Source organism: Gymnogyps californianus, chromosome 25 (assembly GCF_018139145.2).
Source record: "Gymnogyps californianus isolate 813 chromosome 25, ASM1813914v2, whole genome shotgun sequence".
NCBI lineage: Eukaryota > Metazoa > Chordata > Aves > Accipitriformes > Cathartidae > Gymnogyps > Gymnogyps californianus.
The window spans coordinates 6,727,381-6,746,832 of NC_059495.1; the positions used below are offsets into that span (position 1 = coordinate 6,727,381).

The 19,452-nt window shown below is 40.5% G+C and overlaps 1 protein-coding gene across 1 annotated transcript in view; it reads left to right on the top strand.

The window, feature by feature from the left end:
* Positions 1–19,452, top strand: part of ARHGAP32 (Rho GTPase activating protein 32) — a 188,814-nt gene that overhangs the window by 97,260 nt on the left and 72,102 nt on the right. Inside the window, exons 7-10 of the mRNA XM_050910928.1 lie at positions 9,113–9,250; positions 11,405–11,497; positions 13,177–13,299; positions 15,518–15,595. Coding sequence (XP_050766885.1) covers positions 9,113–9,250; positions 11,405–11,497; positions 13,177–13,299; positions 15,518–15,595 — 432 coding nt within the window. The remainder of the gene's footprint in view (positions 1–9,112; positions 9,251–11,404; positions 11,498–13,176; positions 13,300–15,517; positions 15,596–19,452) is intronic.

Genomic DNA, 19,452 nt, shown 5'->3' on the forward strand with positions numbered 1-19,452 from the left:
ACGACTTGCATGTAGATAAAGTTCATAGGCCTTGGAAGAGCATCTACACTTCCAAACAGCAGATTCATTAGATACAAAATGTAGGACAAGCAGGTTAGTAAAGAATATTAAAAAAAAAGGCACTCTCAAGGCACAGAAACCACATCAAAATAAATAGCATGTGTGTAAAGATGCTTTAGCAGTAAATCAAAGATGTATCATTTTCATTGTTTGTAGCAAACGTTTACCGTCACTGAGCAAAGTGGCAAAATATGCAATCCAGAAAGTTTCCAAAAGTTATGTCCTGCCAGTTACGCTGAGTGCACCTAGTTTAGTTAAACTCTGATATTCTAAAGAAAATTTGTAATTGAGTTGTTTTGGTAATAAAAACACCGAAGTGTTAAATGCCATTGTCTTCCTCAATAACTAGAGGTGCTTTGTGCAACTGGGTTTATAACTGGCTGTATGTGAAATTAAAAATAAGTTTTGTTTTAGAGGAATTGGTGGCAGAATTCTCAGGAGGAACGTGCATTGAGCTGGTTCCTTAAATCTTTGTATTCATTAGGGCTTTCCTAGAGTTACAGAGCAGGTTTGTGCCCCAAGTTTGTTAAAAACCACCAAGCAGGTGTTTCTTGTCACTATGTGTTGTGTAACCCGTGACAAACTGACCTAGTTCGGCGAACACCGAGGTCCCAACTCGTTGAGCAAGATTGACACTGGGAAGCGTGAAACAACTCAGAATCAGTTCTTCGTAGACCTGCTGTGAATTCCTGAGTTCTCCACTTCCTTGGCAGGGGCTGGTAGCCTCCAAACTTCAAAAGCTGTGAATGTGCAGACAGGCTGTGGGATGTAGACGTTAAGCATAATTGCAAACTGATATTGTTAGAGACTGTAGAGCAAGTTTGCAATCAAGGGCTCAGGCTTTGACAGATAAGAAGGAACTGACTTTCTGTTTTTCTAATGATGCATTTTTAAAGTGATCTGTGGTTTTAAAATACTGTAGTTATTTCAGACTTTGTGGTTTACCTTTTTAAAAGACCCCATTAGGGATATTAGATATTAAAGATGGCCTGTCTTAAATGTTTCATCTCCTGGGTCTTGGCACCGCTTTTCAATGTTTATTCTTAAAACTGATGCATGCAGCTGCCAAAAAAGCAGCTATTTTTCCATTTTGGCTCCAGCTCCAGCCCTGTTAACAAAACTTCTCCAAAGCTGCTTCTGTTTCTTGTGCTTTTGAAATAATATTTCACCCTTCTAACCTCTTTCCTTGAGTTTTGGCCAGCTATATCTTTAACATACCTGCTTGCATACCTTTTTCCTTGAAATGTTCATGTGTTTTATCTCTGTAACCCCACCCAAAGGAGTAGGAGTAGGCAGAGAGGTTACCTCTTGACATCCTCTGGTAAATTTGGCGGGGAATGGACTGCAGGAGCGGCCAAGCTCACGCGTGTCCTCGGGAAAGAGCATCTCTGACTGCCGCTCTTGGAGACAGAGTACAGGGATAGGTGGGCCGCTGGCCTGGCCCAGCAGGGCATTTCTTATGATCTTAGTGATATTTTCCAAACGCTGTTAACATTTTTTGCTTCCTTCTGGGGTGTCAAGATAAAAGGGTTTGTAATGGAAGCAGTGTCGGATACAGCATGTTTTTAATTATTTCCATGCTTCTAGGTTTCTGTTATTTTGTAAATGGTGTGATAGATGTGTGTCCTGTTGCATAGCAACCATAACTGGGGTTATGGTTTTTTTCTTTTTTCCCAAACAAAGTTTCTTGGTTTTGGATCTACAAAATCTTTTCTTCCTGGCAATTAGTATTAACAAACTAAAGCTTATGTGCTTTGGTCACTTAAAAAAAAAATAAAAATGTTAAAAATCAGCTGTTTGCTTCAGTAATGTGCTCAAGAAATGAGACTTAAGAAAATCGAGATCTATATCTGTCTGAGCTGCTGTTGCTGCAGCTAACCGCAGGCAAGTAATTTTGAAAGTTTTGTTTTGTTTTGTTTTACTAACCTCAGGCAAGTAATTTTCAAAGGGTTTTTTTGTTTGGTTTGTTTTAAAGGATAGTGGTGCTTGCTTACTTTGATGAAACATTGTTTCTTCTCTGTGGTTAAGTGCTGAGTAGATTATAGCACATATGGGGCACAGAGTAAAGAGGGTGTTGTATTTAAATATGTGCAATGTCCATATAATCATTTGTAAATATATATGCATTCATTCATTGCCTTGCTACCTGTAGGATGGTGGAATTTTAGTTCCCGTTACTTAGCAGTTGTTAGTGGCTTTGAAGTATTTCTTTTGTGGCTGTAAGCTCATGTTGGGTTATTCCTTTAATTTTCTGAAGTGTAGAAAAGCAGTCCCCCATGCTGTGGCCGCCCTCCTCTTCACCCCTGTGTCTCTCTGTGACCTGCTGCTCTTACGGTATAATTTTACTAAAGAGATGATTGATACTGAATTGTTTAAATTACAACATGTCAGGAGAGCAGGGGATTTCATTCACATATTGCGAGTTGTAAGTCCTGTTTCAAGTTCATTAGGTGTCTGTCAGCCTGCCATTCAGAAATAGGCTTTCTGGTGGGAGGAAAAATGGTTGTTACGATTTCAAATGCCATATGCATGGTATGTTTGCATTAGGTCTTCTTAGCGTGCCCTTATTTCTCTGTACCTGTACAAAACCAATTGCCACCAAAGCCTGAGCCAGATACTTGCCTGCTGTCTGAGTGCTTCTGGCAAAGCTACTCTTCTGAGTGACAGAGAAACCACTGGAAGGTCATGGCTTATTTCAGCTCAGCACCCCAGAAAGCCTCATATACCTGATCATGGTGAGTTTCCAAAATCGGTCAGAAGCAGCAGAGATAATACTGCTGTCATTCAGACCAGGTCTTGGGCAGCCTTGTGTTCCCACGTGTGTTTTTAGTGTTCCTATCTGTAATTGGAATCAGGGAGCACAAGGAAGTATAATTTTTAGGGGAGAAAAGCTGCAGTGGTTTCCATTAAAATCTCTCTTTTTTCCTGCTGATTGCAATTAATTGATAATAAACTGATAATTAATGCTGAAAGAGATTAATTTCTTCTGTGAAATAAGGCTATTAAGGATTCACCACATAAATGTACTAAACTTTCTCCTCTGCCTTCTGCCTTGCGGTCTGTCCATGTGTATGTTCCCTTCATCTTGTGATAGTTGGTCTTTCATGTGTCCATTTCCTGTGATTCCAGGTGGAATGCTGAAGTTTTAGTGTTTTCATCATTTTCACCTTATTTAAAGCTCCCTCCTGCCCATATTTTATTTTCTTCTAATCATAAGTATGTGCAGCTGCCTGACAGCAGAGTGGGTATCACGCTGCAAGCTGTTGATGCTATCTTCTAAGCCAGGTCAACTCCAGAAGCGAACAGATATCTTCTTGATGTAGCTGTCCTTGCTGTAGTTGTTACTGTGCTGAGCGCTCATCGCTGCCCAGCTCTGCCAGCTGAAAGGGTCATGGGAGCAAGTGCTAATGTTTGCTAAGTAAAATTTATGCAGTCATCAGTGGAGTTAAGCGAATGCAAATGTCTTCCAGCTTAAGGAAAAGCCATAATGCAAGTATTCCCTACCCTATGGTGGGAGGGAGTAAACTCCTGTTGACGGGTAGTACCAGGAGCAATGAAGGCGAGCATCCATCCGTGGCCTCAAGGTGAGACCTGGAAGTGTGCTAGCCAAAAAGCCTTACGCTGCTGAGTGTACATTTTCATTCAGAAATAAAGTAGCTTTATGTTGCCTTAGTGCAAACTCCCTTTAAGTTTTAAAGATTTATAATTTCCCTAAAGTTATAATAATACACCAGAAGTCGTGAAATCATCCAGGACATTTTGGTAAACAAACTTAAGCTTAGATAAAGCCACCTACGGCACCAGCTAAAAACACTTCCTGGGTAAACTCTAAGTGATGGATTTTATCAGTCTTGTTTTCTGTTTTGACTAGATTTCTAAGCCATTTTCCAGTGTGACTTGAAATAGGAAAAGGGCTGAAGGGTCATGCTGGAATAACATACAGAACCCAAGACCCAGACAGCTGTAAAAGTCACCCGCATGGCAGAGTTAAACTCTACTGGTGGACACGGGCATTTTTCCAGCTATTTAATACGTGGTGTTTTCTTACTATAGGGTCAAACTGAAGTGACTTTTGCCATATACTTTCATCTCATTTTCTGGTCTCAATCTCCATGTGGACTGGTAAGGTTCATGAGAGCATCCATGTGATTTCTCTCAGGAAATAAGCATTTGAACCAGAAAAGAAAGGTCTATCCCTATCTTAAAATAAATAAATCTTAGGTGCTACAGAGAAAACATACTCAGACCGTGGGACAGGAAAGTTGTGCGTGCTGGAACTCAATAGCACCCTGTCTGGCTTGAAGAGGCATTGATGGACAAAAAGGAGTCCTATCTGCACACATGTAGACAGATTCAGCTGGAAACATAGTCTCTTACTTTTTCTTACATAGTGGGGAGAGGAGATCTGTAAATCTTTATTATAAAATTTAGGCATATCTGTTTTGTCAATGGATCATATCACAAATATTGACAGCAGACAAACTTCTTTTGTGTTAGCTGGATGCCTCCGAGTAAGCCATTGATTGTTCAGTACACAACAGGGGAAAAATTGCTTCTTGCTAGATCCCAAGTGAAAACAGTTAAGTCCACATAAAAATATTCCTGTATGGAACTGGCCTTGAGCTTATGGGAGCCCCTCTTAGAAATGAGCAAGGTTTTTGTACTGGTGTAGTTGAAGGGTTTAAGAGATGATGGAGCAAAGATGGGTTTTTTTAACTATGGGAATGAAAATGCAAAGGATGTTTTAAAATACCCTCCTCTTAAATTTGCTTTTTGCAGTCCCACAGTAACCAAGCAGTACTGCAGTAAGCAATGTCTTTCTGTTAGTCATGAAACAAACTGTCACTGAGCTGCGACTGTCATGCTGTGTGGTGGGCTTGGGAAGAAGGGGAGCGGGGAGGGATACTGCTGCTCACTCGAAGTATCACCAAATGAGCTGTGCTTAAGGGAGTATGTAAACTTCTCCTTGTCGTCCTCCTTAGGCCGCCTGACCAGTAGAGCTAAAAATATGGCTTGTGGAGCTGGGGTTCTGAATCCTTGTCCCTCTGAATCTTTTCTCCTGCGGTGTGAAGCCTGGGTAGCTTTTTATGATCTGCGATCTCGGTATAATGGCTTTACTAATGGAAGGTTCAAATCTCTGGCTCAGTGGAAATTAAATCATCAGTTCAGTAATCTCTAATCATTTTTTTAGCATGACATTTCTTCTTGCTTTGATAATTGGAAAAAAATAAGAAGCTCTGTGCAGTGTGCTGAAATCTCACCAGTCTTTCATCATACATTTAATCCTACACAGCATGCAAGAGTAAGGGAGAACAGATCAAACTGTAATAAGAGTAGGAATGAACCCAGATTTTCCATTTTGTGAGAAATTCCATAATTGTCATGATGCTTTTCATTGTGAACGTTTCTGTAAAATGAAATTCCAAAAAATACTTTGATTTTGTGCAAGAGGGATTTTTTTTTTTTTTTAAGTCAGTGGTCAATTTTTCCTTTTAAAGATCGTGAAACTACTTTATGGCATTATTGAAATCTTCATTTGAGACTTTTTTTTTTTTTATTTTCATGAAAATTGTCATACCGAGGTTTGTAATTGAAGGTCTGAATCTGGAAATTACTTGACTGTGTGCTTAACTTCACCTCTATTCTTATGTCCCATTGAAATTAATGGGATTTAAATATGTGCTTCTCTAAATCAGGACCATCAATAATTAAAGACTAGAAAAGTAATTATTGAATTGGAAAATTAGAGGGTGATCAAAAATTTATTTGAGCAACAATTTATGGAAATCATTAAAAATGTGAAGAAGGCGTTTTTGCCTCATGGATATTATGTGCCGAAAGCACCAGTAATGTTTAGCTTTGCTATAAAACACAGTTGACAACATGAGACCAACTTCACAGTCACTTACTTGTTTCTACCATTTTATTAACTCTCTAAATTAAAAAAAGAACCGTTTTGCAAAACCCTTCTGGCACTTCAGAATTTGCAGGAAATGGGAGCAAGATGTACAATTTTTATATTGATATAGTGAAACATTGTAGTATTTTTGATATTGAATGAGGTCACTGTTGTTTCTGCTGCTTTGGCTATGCAACTCTGGAAGTCTAGCTGAGAGAATATAGACTTTACTTTCTTGTGATTTGTACTGGAGATCTGAGGGGAAGCACTAAATGTTGTCCAGTTCCTTCCTAGATTGCTGCAATGATTCCTCCCTGTAAAGTTAATTGCACCCCTTGTAAATACGGCCGTCTTATTTTTACTTAAAAAATTGTCACTCAGGCTCCAAATCTGCAAAAACTTTGCTTAATACAACGTTTAGAACAACCTAAGGCATGTATGCTTTTTGAATTTAGTTATGGCAGACTTAAAACTGTAGGGTATTAGGAAATACTCACATTTAGGGCGTTGGAATAACTTTCTGCTGGGTGGAAATTTGTATTATTGCTCCTGAAACTGTTCTGTACTAACAGATCATATGCACAGTCATTCTGAATATGATTGAAGAACGGGCAGTCCTTTTCCCACAAGTATCCTGCCATCCTTTTGCACAAGAGCCTGACATCCAGGGCTGTGATTGCAGGCGTTGGGCTGACTTACCTAGGAATGGCGATAGTGGTTCTGGCCTCCAGGCGTCTGCGCCCACCCCTCTTATGGAGGTTGCTGCTGCTTTCGCAGGGATAGCTCGGCTGGTTGCTTAGCAGCTGCCGAACTGCTGCAGTTTTAAGGTACGGGAGCGGTGGTGGTTCTGGGTTACTTTTCTGCACCGTGCTCGGACTGTGCCGGCTCAGTGCTTGCTTCACGAGTTGTTGTGCAGTGCAGGAAGAACCTCCCAGAGAGATGGTGGGGCAAGAAACACCACTGCTGTCATGAGGTAAGCTGTCCCTGCTCATTCATCAACTTCCTTGCTAGGTATTAGTAGCCTCGTTACTGTGATCGTGTAGAATGGGTTTCATCAGAAGCAAGGAGAAAGCTGTCCATAGAGTCCGTTCTCTCCACAGCTGATCCTGCACACCTTGTCACATGGACCAGTAGTTTGCTGACCCCAACTATTCCTGTCTTGTAAATTTAACTCTTACTGTCTTAATTCATGGTAAAAAGAGACTGCAAATCTACAGTCCAACATTTAAAATTAAAATATCGTGGAATTAGTGACAGATTTATGATCATTTGACAGACAGGTTTGTTATTTGCGTGCATAGCGTACGAGATTGTATTGAAATGTCCCGTGAAGTCCAGCGGGCAGAAGCAAATAAAGGATTGCAGCAATTTCTTGGTCTGTTGTTTCTTACACTGGTGACTAAACCTTGCTCAGCTGAAGGTCATACTGGCAACTTATCAAGAGAGGAAGAACCACTTAATTGCAAAAGATGGAGAAATTGGAAAGGCTGTCATCTTTTTTAAGATAATTAGACTTGCACTCCTGTTTTTGTTTTTCTCCTTTAGATGAGAAGTAAAATGACATCACTTACAGAAATTACAAAGCATGTATGTCCTGTGTAGGTACCCTCTTTGTAGGCTCGTGAAATATGGGTGATTTCTTGTGATATGAAAGCAGAGTTTGTGGGCACAGTACGCGGTCTGGAGTTGTCCTAACTAAATTTGACAGAAAATAGCTAGTACGCTGGATTATAGGTTTTGCGTTTACAATTGCCTTGCAGGCTTTGGATATTAATATAGAAGTGATGCTTATAACTTTCCTGATAGATGAATATAGCAGAATTGTGATTGGGAAGTCGGAGTAGGCTGTGGTTTTGTGTATCCCAGGTGAAGAGGGCATCAGGTGTAGTTCTGACAGCCACGTACAGCAGATCTGGGATCACGCTTTACAGCTGCTTTCCCTGGCGACGTGTCCCCTCTCATACCATGCATTTCCCTGCTTTCTGTACTGGTTGCCAGGCATCCCTTTGTTGCTTTTAATCCTTGTCCCTGCCTTTGAGTGGCCGTGTAACCTTGGAGCCATCTAATTCCTTCCTCTGATGTCATCTTCTGAGTCCTTGCACTGCTAGCATTGCTATGCTATAGGAGCACCTGGACTTGTACAGCATGGCTAACATCTGTTGCATGCTTTGTTGTTTTTGCTATCCTTTCCCAAGGGAGACAACTGCATGTGGAGTACATAACGCTGATAGAGATTTTTTTCTTTTTAAATATGGCCATGCTGTTGATTTGAGGAAAGAAAGACTGAAAAAGCGCTTTGCACTTGAAATAGAAGGTGGGGAAGCTTTGCGGAGGTCCATGGTCACTGAGTGTCCGCATCTGTAAAACAGGAATAGTCTCATTTTAGGGGCTGCATGGGAGCGTTGAGAGGATTAATGACTGTTCATAAAGTGCTTTGACCTGTAAACTGCTGCATTATTACAACATTTTTTATTGATCATAATAGGCCATGAAGCGTTTAGAAGTAGTCATTAGATATTAAAAGCTTCACAAAGCAAATTATGCTGTGCTGCCATGGTCCCTTCCTTGTCCCCTGAAGCAGTATGTATCTTGTCAATATTTTAATTGGGGAAATGACATGCACTCAGGAGAAAATCTTCAGCTAGTGTTATTCATCATAGATTTCTTTTTTTTTTTTTAATTCAGCTGAAGATTTGCCTGGAGCGTCTGACAGAAGTTTTGCAAGCTTCAATTCTGCCTTCAAATCCCTGATTGTATATTCGTCTATCTATCTAGAATCTAATTTCATGCTATTTATACAACCATTTTGTAATTTACATTTGTGCAAAGACACCTTGTGTATGAAAATGCTACAAAATCCTTATAAGACAGGTGGAAGTTAAAAGCTTTGGATAGGTCTCATAATGCTGGGCCACATCCAAACCCACGGTTAAATAATTAAAACAGGAATACTAACAGCTTGTTTGAGCATGAATGGCTGTCTACAAATTAAAATATGAAAATACTACTAAGGCACTTTCATCACATTCAAATGTTTTGAGAAGAAAGATGGCCAGATCTGTCTGCTACTTCTGCACAAATTCTCATTTTCTTCATCTAACCCAAATTGGTGAGGAGCTTATAAAAGTATGATTCTCTTTTCTGTTTATGCAGGGGAGGAGCTGGATCGTGAAGCGGAGTTATGAAGATTTCAGAGTACTTGATAAACATCTTCACCTATGTATTTATGACCGGCGCTTCTCCCAGCTCTCAGAGCTACCCCGCTCCGATGCCCTGAAGGACAGTCCGGAGGTAAATTATCAGCTCTGTAAACATTTAAAGCACAGTCACCAGCAAGGGATTGGAAGGTATTTTCAAGTATGTACAAAGTAGTTTTAATGCGGCCTGAGTTAGATTTGGAAGTTGATTACTAGTGATGAGATCAGTATGTGTTTTCTACCCTCAATTTCAGTGATCTAAAGGGAAATGCCCTGCAAGTTCATATGAATTAATGTGCTACTGAATGTGGAGTGGTTATTGAGAGTGTCAAGAAGGAAGCTGTCCTGTTAGTACCTTGAATAAGAATTTTTGTTATGTCCTTGGAAACTTTTTCAATGATGTGGATGTTTCCTGACTTAATGTTGGCAACTTAACATTCCTAGGAAATCATGCTGTTCTAGGGCTGCAGCACTGCAAGAGTAATACCATTTGGAACACTAGACTTAGATTTATAAACTGAAAGTTACTGAAGCTGGTTTTTAAGAGCATTTGCATTATTGCATTATTTAAATGGTCTTGAAAAAGCTTAGAGAGTGGTTTTTTTCCTAAAGGAATAAGAGGTATTTTTCATTTCTTGACTTACTGTCTTCACCTGGAATACGGTGAGCTGGAATTCCTTCGGCTTCTTGCCTGTTGATAATTTAGAGATTTATTCATGTCCAAAATAATCTTCTGGAAAGTAGCAGGTGCATCTTGACTGCATCATTTCAGAAGATGTGGAGAGGGAGGCAATGTAATGCGTGGCCACAGAGGTTATTTGAGCCAGCAGAGCATAACAAAACTGTTCGGCCTCAGTCTGTCTGCGGGAAGAGCATGTATCACGGTGACGGACCGTGCCCATTGCTTCATTTCACAGGTCACGTATCTCTGGGACCTGTAGTTGTATGTTTGCCCGCTACCGTCAAGCACAAGTACGGAAAAATCTTGACATGCTGTGTCAGAAGGCTAATGTTGCCTGCCCACGAGATGTGTAGCTGAAAGGGGAAATGAGGAAATTGAGGCCATTCCAAGCATTCAAAGAAGAATCCATCCAGGAACTATAAATCAGAATCTCTGTCCTTTCAGTGCTGAGCGGGCAAGGATTGATTGCTTTAGAACAACACACGATGGCTGAAATCAGTACCCCACTGAAGTCTACAGGGCTTTTGCCATTGAACGTAGGAAGTTGATAATGCGGTCCCGTTGCTCATCAGAGAATCTGATTTATTAGTTGCTTTGGTTTAATGCAGGCTATTTCTGAAGAGAATTTAAAGATTTTAGTCTCTTAAATTCAGCAGAAGAAGCAATATTCAGGATAATGAATTCCTGGGTTTATTTTTTAAATTATATTTTAGGCATTCCTATCTCTTACATCTTTATTTGTACAACTGATTTAGTATGTACTTTATAGCATGAGCCTGAAAATCTGCATTGTATCTGTAAGCACAGAAGATGTAAAGATGTTGAACAGCTCTACTGCTCTGTGAAATGTAATTCTGCAGCTGTGTGGTGTCTCGTACTATATTTTTTATTTTGAATTGACCACATTTGAACAGATGTTTGAGGAGAACAATGTTTTAAACAGTCTACAAACTCTGGGCTACAATACTGCTTTATAACACTGTCACTGTGAAGCTTTGGAAAGAGCTCACTAGCTTCTCTTTAATAAAAACAAGTTTACTGTTATAAAAGGGACATTGCTAAGTGTATTTTTAAAACCCTCTTCTACTATTTGAAATATTACTCTCTCGCCAAGGGGTCAGTCGGAGTTGCCACATTCTTAAGGGTTTGCAAGTGGGTGGAAATGGCAGCCAGTGTTTTGTTTCGCTAAATGGTTCTCAGATGTGTTTGATGGCCATAATACAAATGATTTGTTTGTATGTGAAATTCATGATGAGAGGAAGGCTTTAGATTTAAGGTATCTTGAGAAGGGAAATTATGAAAATCTACATATCTTATAAAAATAACATTATTACTTTCACAGGGAGCTGCTTCTTTACGCTTTTTTTTTTTGTGTGTAATCATTGTAACACTGTGTGTAGTTTGCTGTCCTTCTCCAAATGACAGATTTCCTTGCAAAACGGGATATATTTCTATAACGCTTGCCTGTGCCAATGGATAATTTATGGTCTGTCCAAGTCTGAAGAATTCTCTCCAAACTATGGTGTATTAATAGAAAAACTGTATGTCTGTCTGTTTCTTTTCCAGCTTGTCACCCAGATGCTGATGGCTTACCTGTCACGTCTCTCAGCCATCGCAGGCAACAAGATTAACTGTGGGCCTGCTCTCACATGGATGGAGGTACAGTATGAAGCTCAGGTTGTTCTTTGTTTCCTGACCTTAGCAGCAGAGCAAGCCACAAATGTGCTCTCTTGCCTTTCCAGAAAGAGGTGTGATCCTTCCAGACCTATTGGTGTCACTGAAATGCTATCCTAAAAGCTTTATTCCCCTGTTACCGCATATAGGTGGCCACAAAAGGTATACAACAAACAGAATCAGATCCAATGTCAAGAATATAGGAGCTTTTTTCCCCTCTTGCTTGGATTTTGTCACCCAAAGCCAAATCATTCTGCTGATATTCACAAATAAAACAAGGTGGCAATTCTAGTGAAGCAGTGGTTGGGTCAGTGGACCACCTGGGAAAGTCCAGTTCATGGCTGAAGTCTCTCAGTAATAGGTTGCAGAAACCACACGCGTTCTTACGCTCCTTTTTGGCAAGGTAATGCTGCAAGTGGGGCAAGTTTCTAAAACTATTGGAGCTGTCTCCGTTACGGTGTTTGCCTGCCCTCTTTTTTTTAATGTATTTTTCCTTGGTGATAGCTACAGAAACAATAAATATTATCTGCTCCTGTTTGCCGTCACTGTTGGTTAAACTGCTCAACAGAGCCTGCGTTGTGCTTGCAGTGGCACTGTTTGTATATTGTGAATTGCAGCTGCAGCTTTGGTTTCTCGGTTAATGGTCTTCTACCATCTTAAACAATAGACCTTATTGGGCAACGAGCGCAGGAAAGAATGGGGCTAAGGGATCAAGGCCACCTGTCTGTGTCAGCGGTGCTGTTGCTGATTAGTCTGGGTAGAGATATGTGTGTCTTTCCATTGCCTGATGATATTGCTGCACGCCAGGAATAGAAACAACTATTATTAGACTGTTGCAATTCATTTTTAAATGGTTGTGATAAGGATTGAGTGCATTTTCCTGCAATTTTCCCCGCTGATATCCTCCTCACCCTGAAATCCTTTGGGATGAGAAAAATCTTGGAAACCTCAGCACGAAGGGAGGAAGGAAGTTATAGAGAAAAATGAAACCGTAGAATTTACAGCAACACAGTGGACCTAGAGATTACAGCAAACCTATTGCACACGCAACACAGAATAACCTTTCTGATTGACTGAGAATCTTACAAAATTTTACAGGAGCACAAAAATCTAGGAATTTTGAAAGTAGGCTGATGATTGCAGCAAGGGGTGAGAGCCAAAAAAGAAATAAAAAAGTAAAAAAAGAAATAAAAGGGTGGGAGAAAGTTGAAAGCGACACTAGTTTTCGGTTTGACAGTATTTCCTCCTTACCTCAGTGCCTCTTCTTGAGCATTAGTCCCATCTTGTAGAGAATTTTTGTAGTCACTTTTGTATTGCCATTCTAAGTACTTCAGGAAAAACAATACGATTTGGTGTTAAAGGGAGGTGTAAACATTCACTGTCATGTTACTGTTTGTACACAAAGATGCACAAATACAGCCTTTTTCTCATCAGTTGGATGGGGACATACGACCTCCTGAAATACTCTTCGTGAATTGTTCTTCCGCTTCCTTTCTGTGTGTGCTGTGCTCCTCGCTGTGTCTCCGTGCTGCTCTCCTCAGGGGGCCCCCAAGCTGTGCTGTCTCTGGGAATCAGCTTGAAGTCTCTGCCATGTATGAGCACCAACGAAATGCCTCCTCACTTGTCCTCAGCTGCCTCACAGTCCCCTTTGCTCTTTATTTCAGATTGATAACAAGGGGAATCACCTGCTAGTCCATGAGGAATCATCCATTAACGTTCCTGCTATTGCTGCTGCCCATGTTATTAAGAGGTATATAGCTCAAGCAGCAGACGAACTGTCCTTTGAGGTAAATAATTAAAGGAGCTTACATTCCTTGTTGTCATATGCAGAAGAGTGTAACGTGTGTCTGTGTGTGTGTGCGCGCCCATCAGGAATATATTCAGACGCTTTCAGAATGTTTTGTGAGGTGAAGCTTAGAAGATTCAGTTAAATATTCGATTTGCAATGGGTTGGATACAGGGGGGAGTTCAGTCATCTTTAAAATATAGCTTTACTTGGCGTTAGTATCTTCTGATTAAACAGATACTGCCAAGTACTCTAGCCTGGTCTCAGAGCAGCCGCAGACCCTGCATAGTTCGTACTATACAGGGTATTAAAAGTATGTTGTATGTGTTCAGGAAGACTGTCCACATATGTGTGTATGTGGACACATGCCAATTTAATTATTCATTGACCAGTTTACACAACCTGTGTTCCTGTTAGCAAGTCCATGTCTAAAACCATTTTTAAGAGCTTCTGCTCCCGTGAAAAGTAAAGCAGCAGACTGTCAAAGAACTGGGTACTTGAAGGGCAGGTGATAATCTAAAACTGTTCTGAAAATCTTACTTGATGCAGAGTAGGAGCTGCTGTGGAGCAAAGTTCTGGAAGATCAGACCCTGCAAGTCTTTGGGTATCTGGCTCTTTCCTGTTCTACCCAGGAAGCAGTGTTTTATGCTCTGATTGTTTATGTGCAGTGGTACTATCACTGGAGTATTCACGGTGTTCTACAAAAAAGTGTAAAGGAAAACAGTTTTTGCCTGAAGGAGTTTTTGTGATCACATTCTTAGCATTCAGTGCAGGAAGTAAAAATAATAGTGATAGTCTAGTGCTGCCAGGATTTTGCTCATATTCAAAGTCGAGGCAATTATTAGTGTACACCAAAGAACTGCGCTAATCAGAAAGACATGTGGGTATGTCATCTTCCAAGTTCAAATGCATGCAGTGCAGGATACAGGCTGTTTGTCAGTGTCTCAGTATTAATAAAACCACTAAGATGACAATCCCTGCCTGTAAATCTTACAGCTCTGTGCCAGCAGGCTAATTTGGCCTTGCAACTGCCAGGCAGTCCAAGTTGTTAGGAGGCATGGTATACAAGAGGGGAAACCAAGGCACGTGTGGCTTTCCAAGTTTATGCAGTGAGAAACCTTGGCAGAACAGAAGTGGAATGTGATCGATTGTTTTACAATGCTGCATTCTGTTCCCTAACTCAAACTCTCTCTTTATGTTTAGGCTATTGTTAATTTCTAATAGGCAATTGCAAAGGTAGCTGACTGGCATTTGCTCCCCAATGCTGAGGAAAATACCTGGCTTCTCTGCTCATTGTGGTGACAGCAGCTTCCTTAATGGAAATTTGCTTTGCTGTTGGTTTGCTGTTCCCTTGAAGAAATCACTTCACTTCCCTGTGTCTCAGTTATCCCTATCTGAAAAACGGGGATGTGTTACCTTCTTTGTAAAGCACTTTGAGATCCATCAATGTAAAACATCTTGTTGGGCATTACTGTTAACAATTTTTGCTATACCTAGCTGCAGTATTTATTTAGGTTCTGCCCCTTCTGCTCTGGCCTGTCTCATTTTCTATTATAGAGGCCGCACAGATCTTGATTCCCACCAAGCCAAATTTAGTATTGGTTATACTGATTTCCTTTTGAACTATTGCAGTATTACATTTTTTAGGGGAATGAGCAAAGCTTCAGAAAACCTGTTTGGTCTTCTTTGGAAGGAGGAACCATTTTCCTTCCTGTTGCTGTAACACCACACCACCTCTCCTCTGTTCATTTTCTAATTAAGAAAAGCATGTCTCGGTCAGTTTGTGAGCTACAAAGGGAGCTCTTAACTTTTTGCTGTGAAAGGAAACAAGAAGTCATGTCAGTGCCTACATACGCATATATAGGGCATGTAGTAAAAATTAGTTCAGCTACTTGAGAATATTTTCCAAAGTGTTTCACACCATCACTGCTTACTTACGTCTGCAGTTTAATCAGAACAGTTCTGTACCCTTTGGCAGAGGGCCTGCTTCTTTTGAGAATTGTTTCCTTATGAACAGCTGTATCCTCTATGTTGTATAATGCAGTAACTCTTCTACCTCACAGTTTGATTTTACACAGGCAGATGTCTCAAGATCAGCATTGGTGCAGTTGCTCACAAGTTTTATAGTTTTTTCCAGTGCTGAAGAATGCAGTTATTTGAATTGTGCTTTCCTCCTAGCCACGTTGCAAGCTGTGATTGATGTTGCCAATCTTTTGCAGGTGGGAGACATAGTGTCTGTTATTGATATGCCACCAAAGGAGCTGACCACATGGTGGAGAGGCAAACATGGATTTCAGGTAGGCACAAGCATCAGACATGATAGTGCCACTTAAATAAAGGCAGGAAACTCAGCAGTGTGTTTATCGAACTGCTGCGCCTGCACAGGATTACTCATGGATGTAAGCAGAGTGTCCCTGCGTTTGTGTAAGAGGAATTCCCCTTCCTCTCTGGACTTGGGCTACAGCAGACACGTGGTCTTCATAGGAAGTTATCTCCCTACCTAACTGTGCGAGTTAGGGATAGCCATGACCCTTTGATTGACAGCTGGCCTGACGTTAGTGGAAGCTTACGTTGCACCCCCTCCAAGGCAGCTGACGCTGTTATTGAAATCACCCCATTCCTTCCACTATCTAAAACTAGATCAGGCAGAACATAGAGGATTCAGAGAAAGCCAGTTGATAAGACACTGCCACTGACTTGGACAAGCCACCCAACTAACCTGTGCTTTCATGTCTGCATTTATTGTATAGTGTTAATATTACTGGTCTCTGTAAATGTAAATGCAGAGATTTAGACTGAATTTTCAAAAGATCCTAAACATACCTGTGAATTAGATACCAAAACTTTTGCATCGAAATGGCACTTTCCTTCCAAAAGAGTTTTTATTCCCTAGCTTGGATTTACTCATTAGGAAATTTAAATGAAAAAAAAAGTCTCTCTTTATAAAACAAAACCCAAAAGCCACTGAAGCTTGGGGTAGCTGACTTTCTACCTCTTCACACTGTAGTGTCTCACGTTTCAGCTCCTTTCAAGTAGGAGGTATTTTCATGCTGCTGTTGCTGTCTATGGGTAGGTAGAATTATGAGTTTGCTCTGGAGAGGGTCAGAATTGACCAGACACTTGTATATTTTGGCCTGGAAAGTCTTCACAGAGTACCTCAGATTTTCCCGGATAGACCTTTCTGTGCCAGATCCAGATTGTGGTCCTGCTGTCATTAATACCAGGGCTGTGTGCAATTGGATCTCCAAACACTACAAATCCCATCTGAATGGAGTGTTAGTTATACGATTACATTTCTGTCTGATTAGCCAGAGCACGTGAGATACAGCTTTTGTTGGCTTTGTATCAGATGTGGGAATTCGGATAGTATCTCATTTGTAAAATCAGAGCAGCGTGGACATATGATACCTGCTCTGAAATCAAATTTGTTTCTAGAGTTAACACATTGATATTTCTTGAACAAACTTGACTGTTGTTCTTCTAGTTTTGAACTGTGCTATGTCTTTGTGGGACTTTTGTTCTGATCTTAGAAGCCCTAGAGCTGTATTTGCTGTACTATCAAAAATGAATGAAATGCTTTAGTACTACTTGGAATGATCAGGCTATGCCCCATTTAACTTTCAAGTGAATCAATAAAACAGAACAAAACTACTTTGTGATCTGTGCATGAGTGCAGACACTTTGTACAAAGGTGATTGATTACAAGTGTACGGTATCCCCACGCAGGATGTAGATTCCATTATTCAGTGCAAGCTCCCTGCTTGCCACCAGGCTGACTGAAATTGTGACTAGATATGAAGAGCGTCACTGGTGATTAAAGACACAAGAAGCGAGGGAGCTCTTCTGCAGTTTGTCACTGCCTTCTGTCTCTCAGATCAGAGCAATCCTATTGTGCTTTCCCAGCATAAAGATATGTTGATGAGGAAACCGCTTGAAAAGGGGTTTGTCTGTATCCGTGCAGTCAGTCTTCTGACACAACAGATCTGAACAGCTGCAGAAATAGAGCACCATATTTTTGCTTAACAGAAAATTAGGGGTGGAATAATCTGCCGTCTTAGATTGTAAGCAAGAGTCTTTCACAATGTGAATCAGATCATGGCCACTGAACCACACTATTGGAAATGCAGCAGCCATAATCAATGTTTCAGTAGCTCTCAGGATGTGTTTGCACAAATGCAGAAAATGAAGTTAGTGTGTTTTAAGAAGTTACTGCCTGTCAGCTGAGAGAGGGTAACAGACCATCTGTATGCTTTCTGCTCCTGCTGACTGCAGAAGAAAGCTAGTTAGCTCAGAGGTGGTTTTCAACAGCTGTATTTCAGTTGACAGGCAGTAATTTCATAAGCTATGCTAACTCAGTTATTACTGCATAAACATATCTCTTCACACAACCATGGATCTGATTTGCAGAGAGGTGCATTTTTCCTGTGAATGGACAGTTTTTGTCATTTCTTTGAAATGTACTTATCAGAGCTTTTCATTTCCATGAAACACCATCAGCTACCAAGAGATGCAAATTCTAGCGTTGTACAAAGAGGGAGAGGGTTTTTTAACCTGTGTTTCAAGTTTAAGGCCCATAAGCTGTGAGTGTGCAGAAAAAGTACATTTCCTGATGTAATGGAATTTTTTGACCATAGTAACGGCTGCAGTGAGAAGAGAATTCAGAGAAAGGAAATTTGTCTCTGGTGTTGATACACCAGACCTAGAGATGTGTTACAGTTCAGTACAGAAGTGTACTTGATGAATACTTAAAAAGAGTGTATAGGTGAAGAATGTTGTTATAGTAATATGTATAAGTACTGATGAAGCTGTGCAGCCTTGAAAGTATTTATTATAGGCAAACAATTCTGTTCCCATTTAGGAACAATAGCCATTGTAAACGTGATAGCAATCTGTTGATCCAGTCATTTTAATTAATAAAATAAACCAACAAAGACTGTTTTGCCAGATAGTTGTGATTCTGAGAGCAGATAAAAGGAGGAGGTCCAAAGACCAAATGTTTGGACAGTTTGTTCATGTTACTTCTCAGGTTTTTGCTTTGTGCTAGGAAAGGAGCAAGGTTTTATCAAATGGACCACAGCTTACATTATGTCTTGATAGGAGGAGAGCAAGGTTTCGCCGAATGTGGAAAAAAATTAATTCTTGACTTAAAAGAACTTACCTGGTTTTGTGCAGTTAAACCAGCTGCGACTTGTGTATGTCTGGGCAGAAGTGCATTCATTTCTGCATGTCCCCCCATCTATTAGAATAAATAAAGGGTTTCTCTGTGTTGTGCAAATGAACAAGAGGCAGGTCTACAGATGTCAACAGAAAAGCAAATCTGATGGCTTGCAAGCATGTTCAATTTGAACTGCAGCTTTGATTCAGCATGGAAGTCAATTTATTCTGTGCTAGCCAGAGCTATCCTCCAGGAATGAATCCCCATTTTTGTTACCCTTCAGATGTCCATGTTACAGTTGCGGGTGCCTTTCTCCCAATACCTGATCTAATGACTGCATTGCAAGACACTTAATCCTATGCGGAACAAAACAACCCACTAGGTTTCTTATCATTTTCTCTGGTTAAAGTAAAATGATTTTTAAGACATTTTTCCTCAAGCCTTTTTCATTTCAAATGTCCTTAGTGAGTCACTGCTTTCAATGTAAGATTGTTACCTAAATTACAGCCACCTCCACACCAACAGCCTTCCAGCCCTCTTTGTTCTCCTCTTTTTCTTCATGCTTTGTCTTTTCAATCAGTAGCTCTGTTTCAGACAGCTGAATCATTAGGGACATGCCCTTTTTTGATGCACAACTGCCTTTTGATGTTCTGAATAATTCTGTCTTTTGGGTGTAGTTTCATTAGTTGCACTGCTGCACAACAGCAAGCTGCACATCTGCTAGAGGTGACAAAACAATGTACAGGAGTGTGCGTAACCAGACGTGGACTGGACTTTTTTTTTAATCAGCTGGTGCTTACATGAGCTTGAACTGGTTGTGAAACTGCCGGCCCTTGCTTTCAAACCATGTTCCATGCTGAACCTGAACACAGGCTTTAAGACTGAATGGATTTCCCAAAAAGGGATGTGTTCTGGCTTGGACTGGTCAGGAGTAAAACAGGCTGTTAGTTGAGAGCATTGTCTTTTCTTGTGCATCATTTTCTAATAAATAACTTGTAT